General features: G+C 39.8%; 1 protein-coding gene and 1 long non-coding RNA gene across 3 annotated transcripts in view; one reads left to right on the top strand and one right to left on the bottom strand.

Moving 5' to 3' along the window:
- Nucleotides 1-980: 980 nt before the first annotated feature.
- Nucleotides 981-1826, bottom strand: LOC131447461 (uncharacterized). The gene is made up of 2 exons (XR_009234042.1): nt 1670-1826; nt 981-1542 (listed from the first exon to the last, which is right to left on the bottom strand). It is a non-coding gene; the product is annotated as an uncharacterized LOC131447461 (long non-coding RNA).
- Nucleotides 1206-14763, top strand: part of hdac4 (histone deacetylase 4) — a 110571-nt gene continuing 97013 nt past the window's right edge. Inside the window, exons 1-2 of one of the 2 annotated variants that reach the window (XM_058619225.1) lie at nt 1206-1355; nt 12126-12287. In XM_058619225.1, coding sequence (XP_058475208.1) covers nt 1340-1355; nt 12126-12287 — 178 coding nt within the window. In that variant the 5' untranslated portion in view covers nt 1206-1339. Of the gene's footprint in view, nt 1356-12020; nt 12288-14763 lie in introns of both variants that reach the window. The other variant, XM_058619235.1, reaches the window with a different exon arrangement.

Here is a 14763-nt window from a genome sequence, read left to right as displayed (position 1 = left end):
ACCTTCTACTACTTTAGAGATAGATAGATAGATAGATAGATAGATAGATAGATAGATAGAGAACTTGATTCTTCTACATGAGGCTCGCGAAAACCCACACACACACGGGGGGTCAACATGCAAACTCCATGCAGAAAGGCCCTTGTCCGCCCAGGTCACAAACCCGGGTCTTCTTGCTGTAAAGGCAAGAGTTTACATTTACGAGAAACAAGTAATTAAAAGACAAAAACAAATAAAAGAAAACATATCTTTTCCCCAATACAGGGGCACAACATTTCCAAAGATAATTCACCACAATGTCCCAAATGCAAAACAAGAGGCAGCAGTCATGCAAATGATTTGGTTCTGTAACTGTTTACCAAGGAACGGCATTCTTTAAAGAAAGACTGACTCATGAGGAATATGCTCTGGAACTGTTTAAGGATGATTGATGCGATAATCATGATTTAGGACAATGTAATTTTTGCGCACACAACAATTAGTGATAGTGGATTTAGCCTCTGTATTTAACCCGTCATTATTACACACCAGTGCCGAACACACGTGGGCGCAGGAGCGGTAAGCGGTGCTTACAGGGAGAAGTGGGGGATTGGGTACCTTGCTTTGGGGCGCGAGCAGCGACCTTCTAAAACGAGCCCAGTTCCTTTCCTCTTGACCATGGGCAGATTTTTTTGTGTTGTTTGTTTACTAATATTCAGTGTTTTTTGTTAATCGTTATAATATATAATGTCTTCAGTGTATGTGTATATCAGAGCTGCATCCGTCAATTATTTTCACGATTAATCGATTGTAATTGTTTGGTCCATAAAATGTCAGAAAACATTAAAAAATGTTGATCAGTGTTTGTCAAACCTGGTAATGATGATTTTCTCAAATGTTTTGTTTTTGTCCACAAACCAAAATTACTCACTTTTAATGATTTCTTTGTTATATGGTGCAAAGAAATTAAGAATATATACACATTTAAGACGCTGAAACAATCAGAAATCATTTTTTAATAATGAAAAAAGCTTCAAACCGATTAATCGATTATCAAAAATAGTTATCACACACAAACACCTGTGGATCACAATTGACACTCTTCATTCATGTGTCTCCTCCATCCATGGTCTCCTCGCGCTGACATCATTAGACTTCCCTGTCAGTCATCCCCGTCCCGCAGACTCCGCCCACTTACGGAAATACAGGAGGTTGTTGGACACGTGACGAAGTCAGTATGGCGAAGCTGTTGGCTGAATGACTTTTTTACAGTTCCGTCGGGTCCTAAAACCCCGCACCGTGTGGATGCTGTTGAAGACTGTCCTGGAGGAGAGAGGGAAAACCGACCTCCTGCGCTTTAATGGTGCTCATTTCAGGTACTGTTTAGTCGTCTTTATTTTCCCTCCCTTTCCTCCGTTGAACACATTTTGCAGCACTTTCTGTTCGGCGTGAACCTGTGGAGAGAGGCACGGCTCAAAAAAGGCGTTTGTTTCTGCGCTTTTCCTCTTCCCACTTCAACTCAGTGGCTGTTGCCTGACTTTCTCTGCGTGTATCCGTGCTTCGCTGTCAGGACACAGAAAGTAAAAGTGTTGCGCAATAAACACACACTGTTGTGTAGCAGAGTGGGTGTAAAACGTTAAATCAGTGTTTCGTAAATGGTGTGCAGCGGTTTTTACTCCGCGTCACTCACTCGCTGCTTGATTCACAGTTTCAAACTTATCTGGAACACGCGGATTCGTCATTAACTCTCCCCGAGTTTCCGTTTTCGAAGTCGTCACTTACTCTTTAGCATGACTTACTCTTGGCTCAGCGACTTATTACTCGCATGATACATTCGTGGTGTAAACACTAGCGTGTTGTAGTACGTAGTGTAGTAGTTTTGGCACGACGTCAACTACGTCACCCTCTCAGAGGGACTTTGACGTGACGTTACCTTTACGTTCACTTTATCAACACATCTGATATTGAGATATACATCTCAGAAACTGCTTGAACTGTGATAAAGATTGTTCTTAGTGCTAGTTTTGATTGTCCACGAACTTATGGGACATCAAGTTATAGTGAAATCATATATTGCTCGTAAACGGCTCGAGTTAGCACTTGCTAGTGGTCTGAAACTGCAATTGATTTATTATGCTAATCCATTAAACGTTTAATGTTTATTTGGACCATCAGTTAAACTATTACATGCTAAAAACAATCTCAAAAGCGAATTAACATCGCCACTCAAAATATTGGGATATTTTACTGTGTCACCTACTATGCAGATTTTAACCCTCTTATGTCCCTCATGATAATCAGGCCACCTAATCATAATTATTTTATGGCTGTAGTATTGTCAAAAAATGTTCAATGAGTGAGTGCTTGGCAAGGGTCTTGCTTTACGGAGACTTTGTTTTTATAGCAGCTCGAACATACAAACCAGCCAGAGCATGCGTTTGTAAATCGAAGAACATTTATTAAGGTGGGCATTATGTTTTTGTTATTTTATTAATAAACCCATGGAAATAATGCCAATCATTTTGACAGTGACTGAACTGTCAGCGTTAATCTTAGCAGTGAGCCCAAAGCAGAAAGCCTTTAACACCATAATTGAAGAATTTGTTTATTTATCACAAGTCATATCATCATTGCCATAGTCGCCACCATTATCGCACATGTTTTCCTGATATCAAGCTATTCTCTCTCATCCTTCACAAGCCATCATTGCATCTGTGTACATACTGCATGTCAGGAGAGTTGGTGTGATGGAGGTTTATGCTGAGGTCCAACCGCCGCTGCCACGGCTTTGGGTGTAAACTAGTGTCTTCATGAAGTGTAAACACTGCAGCACCAGCAGGGCTGTGCCTCTGCTCTGGTAACACTCCTCTAAGCCTTTGCTAGCGGAAACTTTTCCCTCAGCATTACAAACTCTTGAGGACTATGGGTGCAAGCTTGTAAACTCCAGGCCCCACAGAAGCAAGGTCACAGCAGCCTTAAAAAAATGACTGGCACAGAGAGATTCTCTTAAATGAAGACATGTGTTGAGAGCAGAGCTCTGATTGGCGCACACATGGTTTCTTGACATGTTTTCTACTCAGTTGAGCATCAATTTGTTTAGTTTAAGGAATAATTCAGGTTTTTTGAAGTGTGGTTGTATGAAATATTGACCAGGCCCCTATACCGTGTTATAATTGAGTGAGTTCAGATTGAGCCTCAGGGATTTTTTTGGATGTTTTGCAGTACTTGTGTATTGTGGTGGTTAGCTTTTAATGATTTAGGAGAGAAGTAGAGTAGAAAGATGATTGTGGTTTTACTTTGTTGGTTGTATGTACTTCCTTACCAGGTAATTGTGAGGACTTCATTACACATCAATATGTTAATCTTAATATTTAGCATCGTGTTTACACTGTTAAACATCTGTAGACATATTCTAGCTTCATGTTAATATGTTTTCCTAATGTCATCCAGGTCATAGTCACCTTCAGTAGTCAGCTGTAGGCGACTGGACTTGCTTGAGTAAAGTTTGAAGACATTTCACCTCTCATTCAAGAGGCTAAATGTTTTCCTAATCCTTATTTTTCACTCTAGTTTTTCATTACCCTTTTTGCTTGTTTTGTGAATTTAAAATTTCACTAAGGGTTTAGTGACAGGAGCTTTTTCCTTTCTTTCTTTTTCTGTCCTACCGTCCTTAAAATCATACTGATTGTATTCTGAATCCATCCCATTAGACTGCCAAAACTCCTCGGCCGACTATCTTACCAAAATTTGGAAGCCCTGAATTCTTGTTCTGTAATTGTCCCTCTTGTAATCTCATTAATAAACTCATTTAGCTCAGTTCAATGGTGCTTTGTTGGAGCTCAGGCCTGACTTTCCAACTTCTTCCCATCATTTAGCCCACTTTGGCACTGGGAAAGCTTGCTTGTTTGTGAACATTTTGTGGATGTTACTATGCTAATGGATACTAATGGGGTTTATTAATGCCACTGTTGTACGCAGGGACACATAAGGTGACAGGGCCCTGTAACTTGTTCACCCAGTGGGAATTTGTAAACTGCTTGGCAGCATCCTCCCTTCAGAGCTCAGAGTCAGCCACCGTATTATTGTGTCCTTGTTCTCATCCTCTGTTCATTTGTTTGTCTGTGTCCCCATTACATGCGATGCTTGAGAGGCTACTAATACAGTTTGAATGAAATTAGAAGTGGAGTATCTGTTGTATCACCACAGCCGTTTTGTATATGTTAGATGTTGGTCATCAAAATCGACCAAATCTATCAAACTCATTTGAAATGTGATTTATTAATTTGTTCTTTGTTCATTTTTGTGATTTATGTTGGTTAAATAAGCATAAGTTGCAAAGGTCATTGAAAGCAGTAATTACATTACTGTGCTTTTTCTCATTAGGGCTACTACTGTGTAATTTGGATACTGGCCACAGGGCCACAACGGCAGTAAAAGTAGATAAGAGGAAGATTCAGAGAAGTAATAGGGACACAGAGATTTTAATGGGCAACTATACTGAAGCTCTCAGCCTCGACTGATGTGATTTTAGGCTTTATGAATCTTTGTGTTGAACGTTGTGGTCGCCCATTGAGTTCATGGCTTCGAATCATTCTCCCAGATTCAGCCCCTTATACTGTGAAATGCCTCACAACTTCATTAATAAACCCATTGTAGCTCCTTTGTGCTTGGTTGGCAGCCTGTCCATACTTTGAGCCCATTCTGCTTTCCCAAAATCACAAACTAGAAAGTAGTGGTGGTTAGTGAAGGCATTGTTGTTTGTTGTTGTGGATGTTATGCTAATGGTTACTAATTAAATCTATTAATGGAACTGAAGTACTGGCTAGCATCGTGGTGACATGACCCTACTATGTATAGGCATGCTCACTCAGTAGTGATCACTGGTTATACATGAACAAATACTACATGGTAAGATGGATTCTGCTACCAAAGCTGCATTAGTAAAAAGTGTAATTTCTGCTTTCATATGAAATGAAGGAGTGCAAAGTCAATTTATTATTTATTTTGCCAATTAATAATATCAATTTAATCAATTTACGTTGTTTCCTCCTGCATCTGAAATGAGATATCATGTTCTTACTATCAAACTTCTCTCACAAATATCCAAGCAACTCTCAGTCATCACTCGGGAGCTGGATAAATTCAGTATTTATATATATCTCAGGCAAAGGTTTGCGGATGTTGCTGGTCATATGAGGATTAATGAAGCAGATTCAAATTTCTCCCAATGTTTGTTTGCAACACTGGATGTCAGGCCAGGTGGCTAAAATTGCTGAAGTAATTGTAGAGGAGCTTAACATGACAGATGTTGAGCACTGTGTTTATCACCCCAACGAGAGGAACCAAGTCCTTCAAGGTCAAAATCTGAAAGAATTTGAACTCTTGCTCTCTGTTTCCTTTGAGCAGTGTAATGGGAAGTCACAGTGTTGCTTTGAGTTTGATGTCAGTTCTCCTGCCGTATCAAATGTGTTTACTTGTTGGTTTGGTCATGTGAAAGCAAATTCAAACATCAGCCTGCACAGTAGTAGTCATGTGTAGCGTCATTATGTCCACATCACTGTGCCAGTACTGGAAAAATGGTCTGTGGGGAAACAAATCTGCTTAATTGTGTTTGTTAAACCAATTGTAATCATCTTGGGTGGAGCAACAGTGCAGCTGCAAAGAAGTTTTGGGGGCACGTTTTATCAGAACATTTACTTGGGGTGAGGTGGGCACTAGAATTGCTTAATTCTCCATGGAAAAAAAATGCCTACGGTAGTCATTAAAGGCATATGTTGACGGTTTGATTGCACGATTGTTGTGACAACTTGCCATTTCAGTGTGTTAGTTGCAGCTTAGATGTTACATCTTGTTTCATGACAGTCCTACACCCTCAGTGCACATCAGGTGAATCAAACTAGAACTGTCTGGATCTAGAACAGTCATCCGAAAGTCCTTTGTGGCCAAAAATATTTCTGGGTTAGGTAGAATTATTAGATATTCATTTTTTAGAAAATATGTTAAGATTGCTTTCTCTGTGCCTTATGAAGGACTGTTAAAGGCCAAGATGAATGATTAATAATGTAGATGACTGATGCTGAGAGAAAGATTGAACAATACAGGAGTCAAAGAGAGAGGAAGTAAATTGAAGGAATAATTAAGAAAAGGAAGCTGAGTGGTCTTCTATTATTAACAGAACTTTGCACTGCTCAAAGTTGTAACTGCCTACTTTTTATTTGATTCCGAATAATTGGTCTTTTGTTGTCAGCGTAATAAAACTCATGGGTGTAGAATGACTGCCCATGTACTGTACAACTGTACTCTTTGCCCTTTTTGTTATCATTTGAAAGGTGATTCGTCAAACTAAGAGGGGCCAAACACCCAAAGAAGTCATAAATCAGACGTAAGCAGCCAAAGCTGCCACACCTCATGTGTATGACACACCAGTCAAAGCCAGCCCTTTGTACTTCATTATTGTGTGCCATGATATTCGATGCTACTTATTTAAATCCCCAGCCCCACATCGCCCTGAAGGTTTTACTGGAATGCACACTCACCCATGCAAAGGAAACACGGCACTCTTCGGCATTTCTCACCTCAGCTTAAAACTTGAAACATACTTTTGAGTTTCAGCTGTATGGATGTTAGGAGGCCATGATTTTCAGTCTGAGTAAAGTTTAACCATCACGTTCAGGCTGGAGATTAATAACAATGTTCTGGTAGATACAAAGATGTTCTCTTCAGTCTGGAGAATAGGCTGTGCAAACAGATTAAACAATATTTAATCTAATATTATATTTTGACACACATTTTGGCTTTAACAAGTCTTGTGCTTCATGCGATTTGAAAATCACAGTAGCTTTTATTGCGATTTCGGTTAATAGTTCAGCTCTAATTTAATCACGGACAAACATCCTAAGAAGAAGAAGTTGCAGACATATTCATTAGTTCTTCCAGCTCCTCCAACGTTGTTGTTTTTTTCTTTAATAAGTATGTAAATGCTAAAAATAAAAGTGTGTTACGCTGTTAAAAAGACTGAACATTAAGTAGAGTTTTAACATTTTATTGTAAGCCTGGGTATAATATGTAGTGGTAGCTGTGGGTGTACTTGAATAACAATTGTTGCACCTTCAGCAGAGCAGAGGGAGAAAGTAAATATTTTGATAGATCACTGTAAGTGTGGAACATGTCATATGAGTTTGTAGCAGAAGAACTTTATTGACTGCCTTAACTAATTGCAGGCGCCACAGTACTGAACATATATTGTGAGCATGTGTCACACAGATCACAAGAACACATCTGTCTATTCACTGACTCAGGCTATGTATACTACAGAAGATGACCATCTGCTTGACCTTGTTTAAGTCATGTGAATATGTCAGATTTTTCTGCCGTATACTGCTTTTGCTCAGAATTCAGTAGTTTAATACAGCACAGCAACATTCAAGTAATGTGAAAACCTTTTAAAAGTTATTGTAAATGATCTGCACCCAAAATGAAGTTGGTTCTTCCCTTTGCCAAGATTTCTGCATTTGGTTGAGGTCACATTTGTGTAATTGTGCAGACAAAAAAAAGCATCCTGCGTGAAAACACAACCTTTTTGGCAGAAGTAATGATGACAGATACTTTGTTATCCGATCCTGTTATCATACAAAAGTGGAACATTGAATATCTCGTCCTTAGGTGTGTTGTAGAGGCTGTTCCTGGTCATACTCGATATACAAATGTCCCTCGGCTGTCAGAGCTTTGTAGCTAAAGGAAAAATGATCCTTTCTCTTCCACTTGATGCCTCGTCTTGTCATCTTGTCCCGGTTCAGCAAACAGCTGATTGATGTTATGGCCTCGTTCAACTTGCAAACAAACCACAGAGAAGATTATGTTACTGCAGGTCATTTCATGCCAGAAAATGCATCTGTCACAATCTTAACTCGGAGCTTTGTTTTATTTTTTGTTTTTGTTTTTTGCCCCTGTTGTTTTTTGTGGGTTTCCTGTTTTGACACTCATTTGATCTCTTGTCTTAGGAGTCCCTAGGTTTTTAAACCCTTGGTGGCAACTTACATGACGTTTATGTTAATTTCCCCAAGGTGCCACCAGGGGTTTTAAAAACCTGGGGACTCCCAGACCATAATCAGAACTGAAGAAGCCACGTCCTCAAGAACCTAGGCGTAGTCCAGTTGCCTTTGTTTAAAAGACGAGGAGTTTTATTCTTCTAATCTGAATGACGTTTTTCTTTTTGTCATGTTTCTTTGGAATATTTCTCTTTTTAGGTGATGGAAGTAATTTGTTAGATCACATCTAAAGTTGATGACAGAAGTCTGACAAAGTTGCTTTAATGTGTCTTTATACCACATGAGGTCAAGTGATGTAGGCATCAACTCCTCGTCCACCAGGCTGCTATCGCTTTTGAATTGTTTTTTCAAACATAGTCACACACCAGAGACACTAAAGCTTTTTTTCTAGACATGAACTCAAGGAAAAAGTCTAGAAACCTGGGTCCAGACGTTCTGTTATTGTAGCAGGAGATTGTGTGTGTGAGACTCCATGATCATCATGGTCATTCAGATAAGGGGGGGGTGGAGAAGTTCCGGGAAATGGATGTCGCGACATTTGTGGACATTTGCATGCTCACAATTTCCTGAAATGATCAAGACTTTGGTGCATGTCTGGTGTTTACTCAGCACAGCCTTCGAATGTAAAGTCATTCTTTTGGTCTCTGAATGCTGCATGGATCCATGTTGTTAGGGTTGGCCAAGTGAACAGGTCATAAAATTTCACAATCTGGAAGGTTAGATTGATAATAGCATAAAGTCACCATTCTCATTTTAACGAAGATGGCTTCAGTGTGACCAAGTCAGGTACTTAGGCAACAGTCTAGACCAGTATGTCCTTGTCTTATTAGCAGTGAGATGCAAAGTATTTTCTTTGGGATTCCCAGGTTCTTGATTTTTTTATTCTTAATACCTCGACTATTATAACAAAGAAAGATCAGGAACATGTCACTCAGTAGCATATGAGCGGTGCCACTAATCCGCTCGCCAGCTGAATAATTCATAGTCAATTAGGGCCGAGAGGCTGAAGCCGTCTTCGTGGTGTAAGTGCATTTTCAATGATTCATTTCATGAGCTATGCAAGGGGTCTCTTAATTGTTGTTTACTGCTCACTATCCGACCACATGTTATTTTTATGCCGTTGTGATTACTCCCGGCAGCGCTCGGAGTGCTTGGGAAATGAAGTCCATTACGGGGTCCAGAGAGCTGTTTTCCTGTCAAGTGGCATGCAACGTTTCCAGACTCAAACTTTATTGCATGTGAGCAATAAATCTCATCCAATCCTTAGTGTCAGTGTGTGGAGAGGAGACCCGTGAAGAGATGCAGGTGGTGTGTTTTATAGTTGTACAGTGCAGGGAAAATACCTGCAGTGGTGTACAAAGATTCCTTTTTAATAGGATCCCTGAAGGACAGTTTAGGTTTTTAAAAAAACGTTAAATCTTACGGAAGGAACATTACCGCACAGCTGAGAGCAGACCACTGCCACAGTCTGCAGGATGATGGCATCAGTAAAGGAGTCATTTTGGCTTCCCTTCGAGCTGCACTTGTTTTTTTATGTGGATGTGGCAGAGAAAGTGACTCTGTGCTTGAGGTCATTGCTGACATACTATGACAAGCTATAAAAGCACACTCTGAATTCTTCTGTGACAGACAACTCCTTTCTCAAAAATAGGCGGCTTGATCTGAGAATAGTGTCACCGCTATTCAGTTGACACACTTTGGCTTTTTTTTCTGCAACATCATGCCTCAGCAAATCTGTCCTCTGCCTAAGAATTCCCCCTGGCTGTCTGCTTGATGCAACTATTTAACACACTGTCCCCTCTGGTTATTTTACCCTTGGCCTCAAGGATACCGTAAAAATTTTGTGCTCAAATTCAAATGGAGTAATAATGAAGCTGGCCCGCATTTTAAGTTTGTCACTCACTTAAGGGACTGTTTTTCTTAGACGATAATTCCTGATAAGTGAAGTAAGACCCTGGAGAGTCCTGGCAGGCGTGTGTTTCCATGAGATTTTATTTGGCCATGCAAAGCGTGCACCCTCTTTCCACTGAACTCATTCAGTTGACAGTAATTCACTTCAACAGCTTTAAAGTAACTGCGACAGAAAAGAGACTCTGTGTGTCTGTGTGCATTTCTGAGAGAGAAGACGGCGCACACACACTTTATTATGGATTCTGTGGTGTTTTGTTTGGTGCTGAATTGTAGCTCTCATTACCACTTAGTGTGTGCTCATCAGTGTTGACACCTGTTGGATGGGACAGAGGTGAGTTTTTAGTTACTGCTGGTTAGAGTTGCATAGTTTGAGGCTTTCCTCCTTTTTATGTTTGTGTATGTTCTCATACTCCTTGTAGTTTTGGTTTGCATATGAAAACACACACATTAGGCAGTATGAAACATTTTCTTTGGTTTTTCTTTTTTGTCAGTGGCTCGTCAATCTAGTGCCGTATCAACTCTGACATTTTACTTTTAGAACTACATGGCCTCTGCTACATTTACACCTACTTCTGGCACTAATCTAGAGTCTGGAATTTCTGCTTGTAGTTTAAAATTATATACAATCAGGTTTGTTTTAGTCTAGATGGGCTGACAGTCTAGAAACAGTGATGCAATTACCTATATTTGGTTCCTCTTCTCAGTAACAACTTCCTTGTAAAGTGTTAACACCCACTTTCACTTTGCCCTTACTTATAACTGTTGTTGTTTGTTGTATTTTCTGAAACTAAGCACACAAATTCAGCAGAGGAAACCTGCTTCCTTTTTACACTGGCACTCACAGCTCATTAAACATGAATGGCTTTGTGATATTCATTTTCAGGTGTGTTGGCACATGCACAGATTCCTTCTGATACAGAGCTAAAACACCTGCATGCAGATCATTTTCTGTTGTAGTGTGTGCATGAATGTAGAGCAATCCTTTCGGAGCCCTTCCTTCTTTGAATTTTGGGTTCTGCTACATTTCATTCAAGCACTGAGTTCCCCACCTCACCATGCAAGCAACAAGTGAAGCTATAAATATAGCAATGGTTACAAGGAGCTGTCAGATACTGAGACTCTTGCAAAGTCACTTTGTGTTAATTGTGTTTCATGAAATGTGCCTCTTTAAGGACAAAGGTGGATATAATTTAAATAGCCACTAGGCTAAATTCAAAGCTTTTTCTAACTGTGGGCTTAGTTGTGTTTATTGCTGTAATTTTATAAAACCAGATGTGATGCAACTTGTAGAAAACCAGGGCTGTTTTTCATCATCATTTCTCATCTCTCGCCCAAAATAAACAAAAGGATTTTCTTTATAAATAATTAGGTAAATACTTTCAGCAGATTGTATTAATTAAATTTCTGCTTTACAATAACACCAACAAGATGATAGTGGAGATGAAGCAGATTTCTTCAGTATTTTCTTTGGCCGTGCCTTTCTTTCCTCTGTCGTTAATAACCACACCTTGCAGTAAATATTAATCTCACCACCGACCACACATACACAACACTGACACTGAAACTTCCTCAAAATCATTAAAAACCTGTTTGAGATAATGACGAGAAGTGTTCATTTAGATTAGGGCCTCAAATGGAAACAAAATGGTCATTTACCCAATTTTCCTGGGATCAATAAAGTGCTGACTGATTCTAGTGAAACTCAGGAGCCTCTTATTTACAAAGTTAGTTGTTTGAAAACAGCTAGGATGTTACAGCATTAGTACGAACTGGGGGTGAGTGATATGGCAAAAATGTGATATCACAATCATGATCACAATTTTTATCGCTATTTTTACGATTTCTTTTTACTATTTTACTGAACAGTGCAACCAAACTATTCCCCTATGTAAAAACATAGCCCTAAAATAATGTATGTAAGTACGCTCAGTCTCAGTTTTACTCAACTCAAAAATTGTATTCATGATCTAATATCATCATATCACCCAGCCCTAGTACGTACACAAGCTTCCGTCCAGAATATCCTGTCTTATATAGTGTTTATATATATATAAACACTTTGTTTGCATCTACTTCTCACAGCCTGACCATTTGGTCGAAGGACACCACAACACACCACTCAAGGTCTCCACCTGTGGTCGTGTGACATGAAGCCCTGAGAAACAACTTCTCTCTGTTCCTCCTCAGTCTGGCAACTCCAACCGGAAGCACAAACTTGGTGGGAAGCACAGAATGATCATTCCAGTTACCATGGTGGCGCACTGACACCGTCACCGCTCACCTTTCCTCCCGTGTTTAGTTTGCCTGCATCGCCAGCCACTGTAACAATGAGCTCTCACACTCGCCAAGGTAAGATGTAAACAATGCAGCATTTCTCAACAGGAACTCTTTGTCCTTGTCTGTGCATGTGTGCTTGCTTTGACTTGGAAAACCTGTCTGCTACTGCAATTAAAACAGCATTGGGGAGTATAATTATGATGCTATCAATTGAATTTGCTTTACAAATACATCATTTTCGTGACAAAGTGAAGTCTCACTTTATTACTACTTTTATTTCCCATATGTGTAATAAAGTGGCCAATGATTGTACAATTTATGGACAAAAGTATTGGGACACCTGACCATTACACCAACAGGGCCTGTAATGATGTAATCAAATACACATACAGGACTTTTATATGGAGTTGGTCCCACTTGTACAGTTATAACAGCTTCTACACTTCTTGGAAGACTTTCCTCAAGATTTCTATGTTTCTATGGGAATGTGTGCCCATTCATTCAGTAGAGTGTTTATGAGCCCAGGCACAGGTCTCACAATCTCTGTTCAAGTCTATCGCAAAGGTGCTTGATGGGGTTGAGTTCAGTGCTCTGTGCTGGCCAGTCAAGTTCTTCCACCCCAAACTCATTAAACCATGTCTTTATAGTCCTTTCTTTGTTCACTGGGTACACAGTCATGTTGAAATAGAAAAGGGCCTTCCTCAAACTCACTCAATCTACCGCTCCATCCTCCACACGAGGGTGCCAATCCCAGCTGACATAGGGTGAAAGGCGGGATACACCCCTGATAGGCCACCAGTCCATCAAAGTGCCACCTAGAGACAAACAACAATCCACTCCCACACCCACTGTCAATTTAGAGTGTCCAATTTGCTTGATGCCCAAATCTGCATGTTTTTGTACAGTGGGAGGGAACCGGAGGGCGTTTATAAGGCCATGCAAACTCCATGCAGAAAGGCCCTTGTGCCGACCGGGTCGGGAACTCAGGTCTTCTTGCTGCAAAGGCAAGGCGTGTTCCTTCCTCAAGCTGTTGCCACACATTTGGAAGGATAGCATTGTCCAAAATTGGTATGCTGAAGCATTAAGATTGTCCACTGGAAATAAGGGTGGCCCCTTATCTTAATGACAATCTTAATGGCCCTTATTGTTTTTACTGACATCATATCAGTAATATTGAGAAATTGTAACCTCAATTTTAATTGCACAAATAGTTGTGTAGTGTAATTTGATTACCCCTTGTTGAAGACCAAAGACCAAACTTGTGCTTTTGAGTGAGCATTTTTTACAAGGGCTCTTCAATCTTGCAGCAAGTGATTGGTTTAGTTGCTTGGCCCATCATGTGTCACTGTTTAAGCGGCACTTGTGCTGTAGTATTTCAGAGTGGGCATGATTGTCTAAGTATAATGTTTTTGGGGTCTGTTTGATTGATTTGCTCTCATGTTCATCAAAGAAAAACAATTTTGGCCAAGAAAACCATGTGATACAAAAAAAACATGACTCTACTGTTTATTTGTCAGCGGAATTAAAAAAAAAGAAAAGAAAGTCATCTAGCCAGTTCCATTGCTCTCAGTAGTCAGTGCAGGCATTATACATTGATTTTGTAATCAGCGACTTGAGTCAGGTAATGTGTGTCTAATCAGACAACACCCACAACAAAAGCCTAACAAAAAGGTGATTTGTTCTCACTGATACAAAAGCAATTTGCTTCTGATAAATTTTAACATTGAGAATTTTTGAGAAGAGAGGTGTGATGTGAGAAGCAGCAATTCAAGCAGCAAAGAAAAAGTTTTTTGTTGTCGCAAAAGTCTTATAAAATTCAGTTTCATTAATTTAGAAATCTCAGCCAACATTTAACAAACACAGGAGTCATATTGCCTGCTTTCTTTAATGGTTTGGTGGCCTTTGTTTTGTTCCGTGTCCTTTCATTTTTATGAATACTGTTAATACTCTAATTCATATAAGCAAGGCAAGGCAGCTTTATTTTTCTGAGCATTTCTTACACAGGTGCAGCAGACCATAGTTGGTTTGCACTCTGGACTCGACTATCTGACCGAGTCAGTAGATCTCAGAGGCCTACTAGGTTTGTATTCTTTTAATATATCATTCATGTATTGTGGACCTAAACCATTTAGTGGTTTGTAGCCTTGCAGCAGAACATAAGTCTATTCTGTATCTGGCTAGGAACCAGTGTAAATACTTTAATACTGGACTAAATGCTCTGATCTTTTTGTTCTGGTCAAAACTGACTGCATCACTTTGAAGGAGCTGCGGCTTAATGCTCTTGATTTATGATATCGTCTTCCAACTGTAGCTCCTCATTATTAATTCCCAAGGAGAAAACCCGGGTGAAGTCGCTCAAAAGAGGTGATTAACACCAGTCCCATTGCCAGTGGTTGTTATGCCCTGTAGTATTATCTTCCTCACTTGTGTGTAAATTGTGACGTCATACAAGAGATGCACCGGGAACAAAACAAGTCAGAGGAAAAAAGAAAAACCCCACCAGCTTGGCTAGTGGCTACTCTTGTGCATCTTTAACTAAAATATATAT

The sequence above is a fragment of the Solea solea genome, chromosome 2 (assembly GCF_958295425.1).
Source record: "Solea solea chromosome 2, fSolSol10.1, whole genome shotgun sequence".
Lineage (NCBI taxonomy): Eukaryota > Metazoa > Chordata > Actinopteri > Pleuronectiformes > Soleidae > Solea > Solea solea.
This window is presented reverse-complemented; position numbering and strand designations above follow the sequence as displayed.